Raw genomic sequence first — 14,012 nt, 5'->3', positions numbered from 1 at the left:
GTCTGAAACACATTCAAACCAATTAACCAATCCAGGATAGTCAGTGTGAACTCCAGCAAATTTGATTGCTTCTCCATAGACTTGAACATACAGTATATATGAATGATGAAACGAGCAAACCAAGGGGAAGCGGAGCAGAAGAACAAGAGACCAAGGGTTTTTATTCATTCTACCAAGTTTGGATCCATCTAAGATCTAACCTCCCGAGCAACCAGGCAGGCCGCCACGACAGAATTGCATAATATCTGCTAACAAGACAAAAAAAAAAAGCGACCAAACACGTGGCCTTCGTTCTCTTTGCCAAGTAAATATGACCACCTGCTATCTGGTTACACTATGCATTGATCAGTTCAAAATATTACAGTACCCTGTTAACAGGGGACCGGTCGCAGGACAAACAAATAGTTGGAATCACGGATGCAAACAGAGGTCTCACGGTCGGATCTGCCACCGGCTCCTCCTTTGGGCCCTCCCTTGCCACTCCAGCAGGCCCGACGTGAGGTGATCTCCACAAACAGAAACAGATGACTACCTCGCTACAACAAGTACGACTCCACAACAGTCCGTCCAAACTTCTGCTCCACGTCCTTGGGCGTTTCAATCTGCAAAACAAACAAATATTACAGATAGCAGATCGCTGAGGAAAGCGGGAGAGGACACAAAAGCACTCTAAGTAAATATCCTGAGTAATAGAGCACGCACGGCATTTAGTGCTATGAAGAGAGCTTTGATAACGTTGAGCGGGCTCCTTGATCCGATAATCTGCAAGATGATAATAAAGAGATAAGGTTACCACTTCGCAAATTCAGAGTGACAAGTGGTCCTGTCTAGTGTCTAGTACAGCAGAAGCACACCTTTGACTTGACGTTGCTAAACCCGGCTAGATACATCACAGTTTCGACAGTCCTGCCAGCGGCGCACATCCCGCTCCTCATTTGTCCAGGCCAGAGGTAGATCTTAAGATGCAACACAGGGAGATATAATATCCAGAAAAGAGGCCATACAGCAGCTGATCAAGAAGCCGATTTGATGCCCAGATGTGTATATTTTACCTTTGTTTTCTCGTATTTGGCCTGAATCGCATGAGCAATTGTGTGCTCCTCATAACGCTCCATGTAATGTAGGTTCTGGAAGCATTTCTCATAGGCCTGGAAAGTGGAAACAGAACAAGGAGCTTCATGTAAGAGCTGAACTTTTTAGTTGAGGTATCCATATCCAACTGAAGCCCAAAAGGTAATAACTCAGAATTTACTATTTTGCATATCTGCATACTAAATAAGCATTATCCAGATGAACATATTAAGCAACTAACAATTCAGTATGACTATTTTTAAGGAACTTCACTATACATACTATCCTATGGGCCATACTGGACCAAAAACTTTTGTTTTGAGAGGAAGCAAATGTCATGTAAGAGCCAGGATTTTCAGTTGAGGTATTGAATTACAATTGAAGCCTAAAAGTAGTAGTAACTCAGTATTTACCATATCTAAGATTCAGAAAAGTATTTAGAATATCTGCATATACCAGAAAAGTATTGCTCAGATGGATATACCCAGCATTGACAATTCAGTATGACTATATTTTAGAGAAATTTCACTAGATATATAACAAACTTACGGGCCGTACTGGACCAGCAAATTTTGTTTCCAGTGGAAGCAAATGTCATATGAATCTACCAGATTTAGCATCTTGCATCAACAAAAATATAAAGCTGGACATATTCAGCAATTTGAATTCCCAGCTCTGAAATGAATAAGATATATAACCCATGTTTCACTATCAATATTATTAATCTGCATGCTAACCCTGTACTGTACACACATATGCACAGCTCGGTCACCATCGCTTGAGACTCGCATGTACATACCACGTAAACCACAAAAGAGAAAAGAAAATGAGCCAATAGTGTAATGGATGATATAGATGGAGAGGAAGGAAATGATTCAATAGCTCAAATATAAGTTCAATATATTGTTTGGAACAGGGGACATCCATACCCTCTGTATTGCAATCTTTGCTGTTGGACCTTTAGCTTTTGCAAAACCTACAACACCATGGTAGTTTCCAGTTGCCAACAATGCTGTGTATTTTGCTATTTGGCCTCCCTGAGAAGAGAAATGCAGAATTAATCATAGGGATATTCTATAAGTAGTATTTATGAACATCCAGAAAAAGAGCATTCACCTTTGTAACTTTGCATGTCCGATTAACATCAATGACCTTCACATCAAAACCCTGTCAAATGCATACCAAATGTGTTAGTATAGGCAACAATGGGGTTGGCACAATGGAGTTACAAATGTAAAATTCAGAACATCAACGAAGGGCACGCCCAGCCATAAGGTGCCTGCTATAACAATTCAATAAACTCCAGTGATAAAGCATCACTTACTTTTCTGTACATAGGCCTCCTCTTTTTGTCCGTCAGGGAGTTCCTCTCCTCCACCAGATCCTTTATTTCCTCTTCCAAAACCCTGCCCTTCTTACCAAACGTATGATCCAGGTCCGCCAACTTCTCCTCGATCTTCTTCTCAATAGCATTTAGTTTCTCGATGAGCATATCATCCTTCTCCTTGTCTTCATTGAACTCCTCATCCTCATCATCGAGGCTCTCTCCTTGGATCATCTGCTTCTCCTTGTCGAAGCCAGCGTTATCAATCACATCGTCCGGAGAGTCGACCTGCTGGTGCTGGATAAGCCCGAAGTTTGCGGGGTTGCTGGGGTCGTACGCCTCCTTGCACTCCATGAGCCTGACGGCCCGGTTCAGCTTCTGCAGGAGGATGAAGCGCTCTTTCCCCGTGGAGTCCTTGAGGCGGTTCATCATGTCCCCGATGACCCTGTACTCCAGCGGCAGGCTCAGATGGCGCTGCTCGAACTTGTCGATCTTCGTCATGATCTTGTGAGCGTCATCGAGGGTCTCTGTTCGGCAACATCAACATCAACGCAGAAGGAGATTCATTCAGGAACATGGCAGCATTCAAGAAATGGAAATACATGACTAGTATCTGTGACTGATGGCTGTCAGCGACATTCAGGAACAAAGCAACATTCAGGAAATGGAAATGCATCACTAGCAGTAGCTGTGACTGTGATGGCTGTCAGCGCAAAATTGCCTGTGGTCAAGCAGAGCAAAACATAGATGGATTCCTTTACAATTTACTAATTAAGATATTGGGGCCATTAAGCTATTTGTGCTTACAGAGATCGCTTCGACAGTCATAGTACATTTGCTCACTGCTACATAAACAAATCAAATACCTCAGCCAGGTCATGGTAATATATATGTGAGGCTTTACAGACGTGGTATGAAGTTATATCAAAACACCAGGTACCCTGAGGTTAGAGCAGGCTTTGCATATATTTTCCTACCTATACGTGTGGCATGCCGTGTGCTTGATGCATTGTATAAGAGGACAGCCAGGGATTCACATGACTCATGACGGCGAGATGTGGTGGAAATGGAGAGGAATGGAGGGGGGAGGGGAAGCTATGCATACCGGCCTCGGCGAAGGAGCGGAGGAGCTCGGATTGGCGCTTGCACTTGCGGTCGAACTCGTCGACGCGGCGGCGGATGGAGTCGGAGGAGAAGCGCTCGTCGTCCTCGTCGGACTCGGAGTCGCTGGGCTCCAGGAAGGACTCGTCGGGGAGGTTGGCCTCCTTGGCGTTCCGCCGCTCCAGCTTCTCGATCAGCGGCTTCACGCCCAGGAAGTCCTCCTCCTCCTCCTCCTCCTCGTCCCCCTTCCCCTCGCCGCCGCCGGCCCCGGCCCTGCGCCGATCCTCGCGTTCCTTCTGCCGCTCCCGCTCCAGCTGGGCCAGCAGGTCGTAGACGGTCTGCTCGTTGAACGGCGGCTCCTTGTCCCTCCCCGCGCCGCCGGCGCCGGGGGAGGCGGAGGAGAAGGCGAGGTGGCGGCGCTGGGGCGCGATCCGCGGGCCTGCGAGGTGGGGCAGCGAGCCGGGCGCGGCTGCGGCGGCGACGTTGCGGTGGGAGAGCAGGCGAGCCCACGCGGCGGCGGTGGCGGCGCGCGACCTCGCGGCGGCGGCGGTGGCGGCGGCCATGGCGATGGGGTTTGTTCGTTCTGCGAGGGGAGAGGAAGACGTGGGTTTTGGAGCGGCCGCGCGTGGGCCCTTGATGGGCCTCTAGAGGAAAGGAGTTCGCTAAGCTCACAGCCATCTCGCGTGGGCCGGCCCATCCAGCGAGCTGGTTGCTCGCTTCTTCCGTTTCCACCTCATTTCGCTCTCACTGCTCAACCATTTGAAAAAGCTCGTGGATCTAAAAAATTACGAATTTGAAGACAGTTTATGGATTTGAGAAAAGATCACCTGTTTGAAAAAACTATACGGTATATAAAATGTTCATGGCTTTGAAAAAGTTTGTGGATAATTGAAAAAAATCATAAATTTTAAAAAACAATCACGAATTTGAGAAAAACTCATGAGCTTGCAACAAGTTCATGGATTTAAAAAATTATAATGTATTTCGCAAAAATTAAATAAAATCATAAATTTGAAGAAAATCATGAATTTGAGAAAAGTTCACGATTTTAAAAAATGATCATGGATTGGAAAAAGTTCTTGGATTTCTTGAAATTTTTAAAAAGTTTATAAATTTGAAAAAAATACGCTGAGAAAAAATTCAAAATTTTGTAAAAGGATCATGAATTTGAAGAAAAACTTCACGGATTTAAGAAAAAAATCATGAATTTGAAAAGGAATTGAAATTGATAAAAGTTCATGAATTCAAGAAAATAAGTTCACGAATTTGAAAAAAAAAACATCACTAAAATTGAAATGAAAGAAGAAAACTGAAATAAAAAAGAAAAAGAAAAGAATGAAAAAAATGACTAAACCCGGCCTAAATGGGCAAACAAAAAACAGGAAAAAAACCAAGCATGTAGTTTTCTTGCTTGGGTGATTGGGAAAAGGTAATGAAGGGTGGACCATGGACTTTCCACGACAACTGTGTGCTCATGGCTCGTGACGATGAATTCTCCAAACCATGTAGTATTCAACTTAACTGCCTGAAGTTGTGGATTCAGATACATGATCTTGCAGGCAGGTATGGTCATCGCGTGCCATCTCTTACATCCAAGGTGGGCGAGTTTGTTGCTGAGAATGGTAGCTCATTTGATTTCTTGGGCAATTTCTTCTGTGCTTGACGGAAAATTCATGTGAGCAAACCTACAAAAAATGCGGTGTGGATCATAAGGGGTGGTAAAAGGAAAAATCTTCCTAGTTAGGTATAATAGGCTCTTCGATTGGTGTGCGGTGTGTGGGACGTTGGTCACTTATATAAGGAGCATGACAAGCATTCACCCTCCGTCGGCGCTTTTATGAAGGATTTTCGTGTTGCATGGGTCTAGAACCCACCCTAACGCTCAGCCAGGCAGAGCGTGGGCTCCGACAAGCCACCATTGCAGCAAGGGCTCCGTCAAGCCACCAACGCTTCCCACACCCACCATGCAAACCAGCTCTAAGAGGGAAGTCCAGCAGCCCAAATCGGCACCATGCCGGCCAGAGCACACCACCGCAACCTCACCAAAGCACCGGCCCGATCGAGCAGTGCCGCCTGGCCGCCCATGTAGGTCGGGAGTAGCAACTCCAATCTCCTCGCAGCCGAGAGTCGACTAGAGCAGCCGCTCGCACGGCTCCGAACAGCCAGCGCTGCCGCATCCCGCTCATGGCCCACACCCATCGGATCGGGGCACGACGCCCTGATCCACCGCCAAAGCAGCACGTCGACGTGCCTCCACCGCGAGGAGGATGAGAAGATGAGATCGCCGCTAACTGGAGCCACCGCCATAGAGCCCAACACCGCCGCGCCGTTCAGACTCCACCGCGCCCACAAATTAGACGGATTTGTCAATTCTTTCTCATCTACTCCCTTCGTTCCTAAATATAAGTCCTTTTAGAGGTTCCACTATAGAGACCACATTCTGATGTATATAGACGTGTTTTAAAGTATAGTTTCACTCATTTTGCTTCGTATATAATTCATAGTGAAATCTCTAAAAAAACTTATATTTGGGAACGGAGGGAGTAGATAGGAATTAGCAAATCCATACAAAAAATTGCAGTACTCAAATACTTACCTAGTTATACAATTCAGGACTGAAGAAGGTGTTCATATTCATGCATGCGACAAGTTAATAAACGAGTTAGTACAACAAACCGCTTCCAAGTGGGATCACTTCACATTCATGCGCAATCTCTTGCATCAGAGAGAAGCTGCTCTGGAGCATGGAAGCTGGATCATGCTCAGGTTCAGGCATCACCGCACGGATTAATATGCAGGGCCAATGATCAAGTGACATGTGTCCTAGTGGGACTAGCTAAAAAGGACTTACTATTTTTTCTATTTTGTCTACCAATTTCCATGATTCTCAACCGTGTTGTTATTTTCTCCAGACAAGAGACCATGAAGTTATGCTTCCTGTGAAATCATCAACACCATAATTGCCGCCACTGTGAAGGCATGCAACACGTATTGTTGCTCACAGAGAGTAGTAGATGGAAGCTTCTGTTTAAATGAAACAGCATTTCAGGAACGATTTCATACCCACCGGCAGGCAAGGCAAGCGCGTGGTACCAGGCATGCATGTGTATACTACTCACTCCGTTCCTAAATATAAGTCTTTTTAGACATTTTAAATTGACTACAACATAAGGATGCATGTAGACATATTTTAGAGTGTAGATTCACTCATTTTGCTCCGTATGTAGTCACTTGTTGGAACCTCTAGAAAGACTTATATTATGGAACGGAGGGAGTACATATACAATATTGTTGTTTCAAAGTGAAACGAAGATACGCTGAATTAAGTGGGCAATTATCTTCTAAATTGATATCGATGGGGCAAATCTTTTGCCTCCGCTAAAAAAACATATGCTGAATGACTTATATATCTTGGTCCCGTCTCTTTAGGTATGGAAGGGCTAAATTTGGTGAGGGCTGGCGAGAGCAGGTATCTAGGGACAAGTTGCTGGCCACTGAATCCAGGACAGTCGACGGTTTCCACGCCAGAACTAGCGGCTGCCGCGATGATCAGAGAGTATGCCATGGGGGTGATGGCTGAGAGGCAGGTAGATTCAGGGCTGGCATGGCGACGAACCCTAGAGAGGAGGCGATCGTTGTCGGTGCCGCAGAACAAAGTCGTGTCGGTGGAGAGACACCGCACACCATGCTAGCCACCCCAGCAGCTTTTAGAGGTGTTCTTTCGGCTCAAGATTATTTATTTTTTGACCCAGAAAACAGTAGCGCAATGCCCTACTTTATAGTTCTATTGCAAAAAGGAAGGTCAATATTCACAAGACCAAAAGAAAGGGAAACACAAAGAAAAGAAAAGAGAACATGCTATCAGGGTTGCAACTCAAAGATTCAGCTCAAGATTGCCCTCAATTAACTGGCTATAAATAAATCTTGTCTGGTCAAGTCTTGATCAGCAAAGGAGTATGCACTCTCCGATAAACATAAGCAGGATCACACACATAGATCCAAATGGATACCAGCCAAGACAATTATGACTGAATCCTATGACGGAACTCTTACCACCAGCTTTACAAAGTGGACCTAGCTCTTTCGTATATAAGGTCACATTAGTAGATAGCAGTTGAGAAAAGAGAAGAAAGCACACATAAAGTTCATTTGGTTCATACAAATATAAATAACTGTAGAGTGCACAATCTACTTCTGCTGAAAACATAGTGCAACGTCAAAGTGAAACAGCGCGGCAAGCAATTGAAACCATAGGCTTAACTGGTCACCAGGTTGAGTACATTAACTTCGATAGCTGAATGTCACAGGACCATTCAGGAATTAACTAAGATAATCGGGTGCACCACTCTTACAATCATAAATTAAGCTTCAGTACACTGACAAAACAACACCTAAGATAATCAGTTGAAGCAACAAAGCAAAATCCTAAGATCAGCTACCAGAGTTGGTCATCGTTGGAAAGGATGATCTTGTCGATGCCAACCATGGATCCAGATGTAACCATGGAAATCATGCTGATGGGCAATTGTGGCTGCCAAGCATTAAATATCCTGCAGAGGAGGCAAATTGAAATAAGCTCTGGTTAGCGTCGTAATGAGCTGCAAATGTACGGTCATTGTATGAGTAAATTTGCTGCCATTGCCAGATAAAACGCAATACATAGTAAGGGAAGAGAAAAATAAATACGAAAGTACTCGAACAGAATTTAACCTAGAAACTATCTTTATGGACAATGAAATTCAGATGGGACAACTAACTTTATCTAACTTAGAAACTATCTTGAGATGCAAAATACAATGGCATAATCAGAAATTGAGACAGAAGATTGCATAAAAAGGGTAACTAAGGTAAGGAAGCTTGCATAAAAACATTCAAACCGTATATCGCCCACTATACCATTAAGCTTCTACTCCGTATTTGATAAAGATATGAGGGTTTGCCCACACAAATTCACTGGTAAGCATACCCACGCCACATTTGAACCACACTAGAGATTTTGCACGACATGAAAAAACTAACGACTTGACTTTAGGTTTTGATGAAATTATGAGGATTAGCAGTAATGTCCTTTTTGCATCTACAAGAATGCAAATCAGGCATGCAGGAAATACTCACCAGAGCTATGCTACGAAGATTACTCACATAGTCACATAGAGTTCCACAGAAGAATAAGCCTCGAAGATGTTGTATATTTTCTTGCATGCATCGTTTATTGATGAGGCCTCATACACAGTCATTTTTTTAAGCATTGGCGCACGTCTGGATATCATTTTCAAGAAATCAATCTCATGGTCGTCTCCTCCAAAGAAGTTGATCCACACTTCTTCGAGGGCAGTCAAAGAGACGGTCTGGGATTTCACCTAAAAGCCAAAAAAAAAAACAATATGTGAATTGCTTACTACAGAATGAATTACTGAGGTATGTAGTCAGTGTTGAGTAACGTGATTATATTAGGAAACATAGGTTAGACTAGGAAATATTCTGGCTTGCCTTGTACTCCAAATAGATCATGTACTCCTATATATATACCCACGAGGCTCAAGCAATACAATGAACTATTCCACCAATCCTCTCTCTCCCTTCTAACATGGTATCTGTCGCAAGTCGATCCTAAACCCTAGCCGCCGCCGCTTCCGCACCCGCGCGCCGCCCCCGGGGTGGTCGGCCTCCATGACCGCCGCCTGGGGCCGCGCCGCCCGTACCTAGGGTTCGTTCGCCGGTCGTGTTGACCGGCTGCCCTAGAGAGTCTTTCGGGGTTTTCTCTCTCCCGCCGGTCATCTTGATCGCGCGGTTTCTTTTTGGTTTTCCGATCTATTCTTGATCGGTTTGCGTTGCCTACCGCCGCCGTCCCGAGCGCCTCTACTCCGACCCCTGCGCGACCAGCGGGCCTCTCCTCCGACACGGCGGTCACGCGCGCCGAGGTGGCCCGTCAGGGCAAGCCGCCGTCCGCGCATCGGTCCGCCCGTCGCCCTGCGCCGGCCGTCACCCTGCACCGGCCGTCACCGCCCTGCTCCGACCGGGACACCTGCATCGCCCCGACCCGGCGGCCTCGCGCCATGCGACGGCCAATCATAGCCGTTGCTCGCGCGCCGGCCCGCCCATCGATCCACATCACCCGCCTCCGCCGCGTCTGCACGGCGGCCCGGCGGTCTACCTCGCCGGCCTCGTCCTCGGCTGCGTCGGGACGGCTGCGTAGGCTCGTCGGCTGCCTCAACTCGGGCGTCGCTGCTCTGTTGGTCGCTCGGGCCTCGCTGCCCGGGCGCCGGCGTTGCTTTGGCAGCCCGGTTGCTGGCGCTGACAAGCTCGTCCGCACGACGTCTCATGCCGTCCGTCGTCGCCGGCTTCATCTCGGACTCCGCCGCCACCACGCCTCCACCGAGCCTCCACCGAGCGGCGTCCCCGACCTCGCGCGCGATCGGCTTGATCACCCGCTCGCCGCCGCGACCCGCCTCATCTACGTCGCGCGACCAACCTGGCCTGTCGTCGGTTACGCGCGCCTCCGCAGGTCCCGTGAAGATCGTCCCCGAGTTAAGCGCGCCTCTCCATCGATCGAGCATCGGGCTGCCGCTGCGTCGCCCCGTCGGGCCGTAGCGCCGCCGCCCCTTGGTTCTCCCCGCGGCTGCATCGACTCGTGCGTCGCCTCTTTGGGCCGTAGTGTCGCGATACGCGGTCCCCGCTGCCGCCCCGAGGCCGTCCCCGCGGTTGCACCGACTCGCGAACCGCCGTTGTGTCGCCCCTTCGGGCCGCAGTGTCGCGGCCCGCGGTCCCCGCCGCCGCCCAGAGGTCTTCCCGCCGTCGCCCCGACCCGCCTGCCGCCGCTGCGTCGCCCCTTCGGGTTGTAGCGCCGCGGCCCGCGGTCCGCTCCGGTCTTCGTCGACCTCCCGTTGGTATGCGCCGCGCCATCTTCCTTGGCGCGGGAACGCCACCGTCTACGCCGGTCTTCGTCACGCTGTCACGGTTCTTCGCCTACTTCGTGCACCGCCGCCGCACTCCTAACCTAGCTGCAGCCGCAGCCGCCGCCGTCAGGCCGCCGCCGCCGCTGTTCTTTGGCCGCCGCCGCCGTTACCTTCGTAGCCGCCGCCGCCCGTCCACCCCCTTCGTCTTTGTCCAAGCACCAGCCCTTCGCCAGCGTCGCCGTCATCTACCCCGACCACTTCGTCTACTCCGACCACCGTTGGTGACATCGGCCCCGCGCCGATGGACGCCGCAATCGTCGTCGAGTTCTTCTTTGCTGGCCCCTCCGACTTCTCCGACATGACGTACAGGTCGTGCAGGTCCCTCGTCTACGCATGCCTCGTGCTGGCAACACCGATGCGTGCCTTCATCCACGACGTGTCCGCGGGCCTAGCAAGCCTGGTCGGCGCTTCGTCAACTTCGTCTTCGTCCGTCTACGCATGCCCGGTGCTGGCAATACCGGTGCGTGCCTTCGTCCATGATGTGTCCCCGGGCTTGGCAAACCCGCCGCGACGCGTCGTCAACAACATTTTCTTCCCGGCGCACCCCTACTTCAACACCACTGCGCCCATGCTAACTCGGCGCCCCCTTGCGCCCGCGGCTCCACGGCGACTTCCTCGACACCGGCCACCCCGACTCGACATCGACCATGGCATTCTTCGCACGGCTACCTCGACCACGGCTCCACCACCCACGCTCTCGGCTACATCGACAAACGACACAAAGGGCTACCGCCTGCTTGAGCAACCTCGTCGGTTTCCACTCCAGCCACGACTCCGCGATGCGTCGACAGTTACGACTATGGAGGGGGGGGTGTCCGTCGGCTTGCCTTCGGATTCTTCTCCAGTCTCACCGTCTGCGTTGCTACCGTTGTGACTGCGGAGGGATGTTGAGTAACGTGATTATATTAGGAAACATAGGTTAGACTAGAAAATATTCTGGCTTGCCTTGTACTCCAAGTAGATCATGTACTCCTATATATATGCCCACGAGGCTCAAGCAATACAATGAACTATTCCACCAATCCTCTCTCTCCCTTCTAACAGTCAGAGCAGAAAATTACAGTTGTCGTCTGGAAATCAACGTCGTTCGTTAAGGCAGCAAGTGGTGGATGTAGACAGTGTAGTGCGAGAGGGTCAGCGTCTCGAGCGCGGTGAAATCGAGGCCGGCTGGGAACCGAGCCACGATGTGGGAGCGAAGGGCCAGCACGATGGAGGTGGCGCGGTGGAAGCAAGGCAGTTCGACGACGAGGGAAGGGTTCATTAGGCAACGGGCGAGCTCAAAGACAAACCCCGCTCAAGCCGCGCGGCGGCGCGGAGCACGGGGGTGGCATTGTCCGTGCACGGGGGAGGCAGGCGAGGACGAGGAGGAGCACGTCGTCGGGGAGCTCGCTGATGAGATCGGGTCCGCCGCCGGAGGCTAGCAGCCGGGTGGAACGCCGGCGAGGTCCCTCCATCGAAGCTCCGGAAAACCCCACCCTCCCACCAAATTAGTTACCAATGGAGTGAAAATGGATCTCTCTCCTCGCGGCGACGGTGGGCGATGGGGTTTGTTCCGTGGGAGCTCCTAGTTGGCGCTTGCAGCGCCGGTTAGTGCTATCAGCGCTCCCAACGGCGAACCAATCTGTGGTTGGATGGTTAGAGGGACTGTGGTATTCCCAGCCCATCAGGGTTCAAATCCTGGTGCTCGCATTATTCCTGGATTTATTTCAGGATTTCCGGCGATGCGCATTCAGTGGGAGGAGACGTTTCCGTTGACGACGAGGCGCCTACGGCGACTTCGTAAATCTCAAGATGATATGCCGACTCAGTCTTTCGGAGGTGCTCATAGGGGTAGGGTGTGCGTGTGTGCGTTCATAGGGATGAGTGTATGCGCGTGTATATAAGTGTTTGTGTCTGTACTGATGTTAAAAAAAACAACGCTCGCAGCAGGCCGGCTCAATCGAGGAGAAAATTCATAGGGATGAATGTATGCGCGTGTATATAAGCGCTTGTGTCTGTATTGATGTTAAAAAAACAACACTCGCAGCGGGCCGGCTCAATCGAGGAGAAAAAACAGTAAAAAAACTACGATGCAAAACCTAGGACTCGAACCCATCACCTAAGGTATATCAATCGTAACGTCCAAACCAGCAGACCAAGGAGCTGCTTGTCAACTACTTTCTCCGTTTGAAAATAGATGACTCAACTTTGTATTAATTTTAGTACAAAGTTGAGTCATTTATTTTGAAACGGAGGGAGTACTAGAAACGAGGTACATTTGACCGTTCCTCTATAGATATATTATATACCCAGAGTTAATTATTTGAAAAAGAAATTCACAAAAAAACCATGAATATGAAAAACGGTTTGTGAAAAATGGAAAAAGATCATCAATTTCGAAAAAAACTTCATCCACTTTGAAAAAAAGTTCACTGTTTTCGAAGAAAAGTTCATCGAATTCAAAAAAGTTCATCAAATTTAAAAAAAAATGCATGGATTTTTAAAAAAAAGTTCATTCAATTGAAAAAAATTCATCGATTTTCAAAAAAGTTCATGGATTTCGAAAAAAAAGTTCATCAATTTTGAAAAGTTCATCGGATTTGAAAAAAGTTCATCGAATTAAAAAAAGTTCGTCGAATTGAAAATAGTACATTGGATTTGAAAAAAAAAGTTCATCGGATTTAGAAAAGTTGATCGATATTTAAAATAAGTTCATCAAAACGTTAAAAAGTTCATTCATTTTGAAAAGAAAGTTAATCGAGTTTGAAAAAAAGTTCATTGAAATTGAAAAAAAAATCGCCAAACTTGAAAAAAAATCATTGAAATTTAAAAAGTTCATCGTTTTAAAGAAAAATTTCACGAATTAGAAAAAAAATATCGTCTATTTCGAAACATTTCACACATTTAAGAAAAAAGGGAAACAAGAAACAAAAAAAGAAAGGGAAAAAACATGGAGAACATAGTGGGCATTTCCTGTATGTATAAGAATGATCAAAGGAGGTTTGTATTCGCGAGTAGCGTAGGTGGCGCATTGTTATGTTGAGACATATAGCAACATAGAGATCGACGGTTCGATTTCTTTGTACCCACACATTCCCTTGCCGCCCTTTTTTTAGTATCAAAACTGGTAGTTGGGCCGAGCCCATCTAATTCCGCTGCAGGCGCCGGTTTGCGGAAACAGCTATAACGGGTGCTTGCAGAGTCGTGTCGGTGTCTTAATAGGGATTACCTTGTTCTGCGAGGTGAGAGCAGGAGGCGATCGTTGTCGGTGCCGCAGAACAAAGTCGTGTCGGTGTCTTAATAGGGATTACCTTGTTCTGCGAGGTGAGAGCAGGAGGCGGTCGTTGTCGGTGCCGCAGAACAAAGTCATGTCGGTGTCTTAATAGGGATTACCTTGTTCTGCAAGGTGAGAGCAGGAGGCGGTCATGGTCCGTGCCGCAGAACAAAGTCGTATCGGTGTCTTAATAGGGATTACCTTGTTCTGTGAGGTGAGAGCAGGAGGCGGTCGTTGTCGGTGGAGAGACACCGCACACCATGATAAATAGCCACCCCAGCAGCTTTTAGAGACGTTCTTTTCGGCT

At 48.3% G+C, this 14,012-nt stretch overlaps 1 protein-coding gene across 1 annotated transcript in view; it reads right to left on the bottom strand.

Annotated features, from left to right (window-relative positions):
* Positions 1 to 137: 137 nt before the first annotated feature.
* LOC123171432 (uncharacterized) overlaps positions 138 to 14,012 on the bottom strand; it is a 43,223-nt gene continuing 29,348 nt past the window's right edge. Inside the window, exons 2-10 of the mRNA XM_044588937.1 lie at positions 5,540 to 5,892; positions 3,501 to 4,140; positions 2,396 to 2,922; positions 2,188 to 2,238; positions 2,001 to 2,108; positions 1,053 to 1,148; positions 855 to 956; positions 703 to 762; positions 138 to 602 (exon numbers count right to left, since the gene is read on the bottom strand). Coding sequence (XP_044444872.1) covers positions 537 to 602; positions 703 to 762; positions 855 to 956; positions 1,053 to 1,148; positions 2,001 to 2,108; positions 2,188 to 2,238; positions 2,396 to 2,922; positions 3,501 to 4,140; positions 5,540 to 5,892 — 2,003 coding nt within the window. The 3' untranslated portion in view covers positions 138 to 536. The remainder of the gene's footprint in view (positions 603 to 702; positions 763 to 854; positions 957 to 1,052; positions 1,149 to 2,000; positions 2,109 to 2,187; positions 2,239 to 2,395; positions 2,923 to 3,500; positions 4,141 to 5,539; positions 5,893 to 14,012) is intronic.

The sequence above is a fragment of the Triticum aestivum genome, chromosome 7D, assembly GCF_018294505.1.
Source record: "Triticum aestivum cultivar Chinese Spring chromosome 7D, IWGSC CS RefSeq v2.1, whole genome shotgun sequence".
Lineage (NCBI taxonomy): Eukaryota > Viridiplantae > Streptophyta > Magnoliopsida > Poales > Poaceae > Triticum > Triticum aestivum.
The sequence above is the reverse complement of the archived record's forward strand: the minus strand, read 5'-3'. Positions and strand labels throughout refer to the sequence as shown.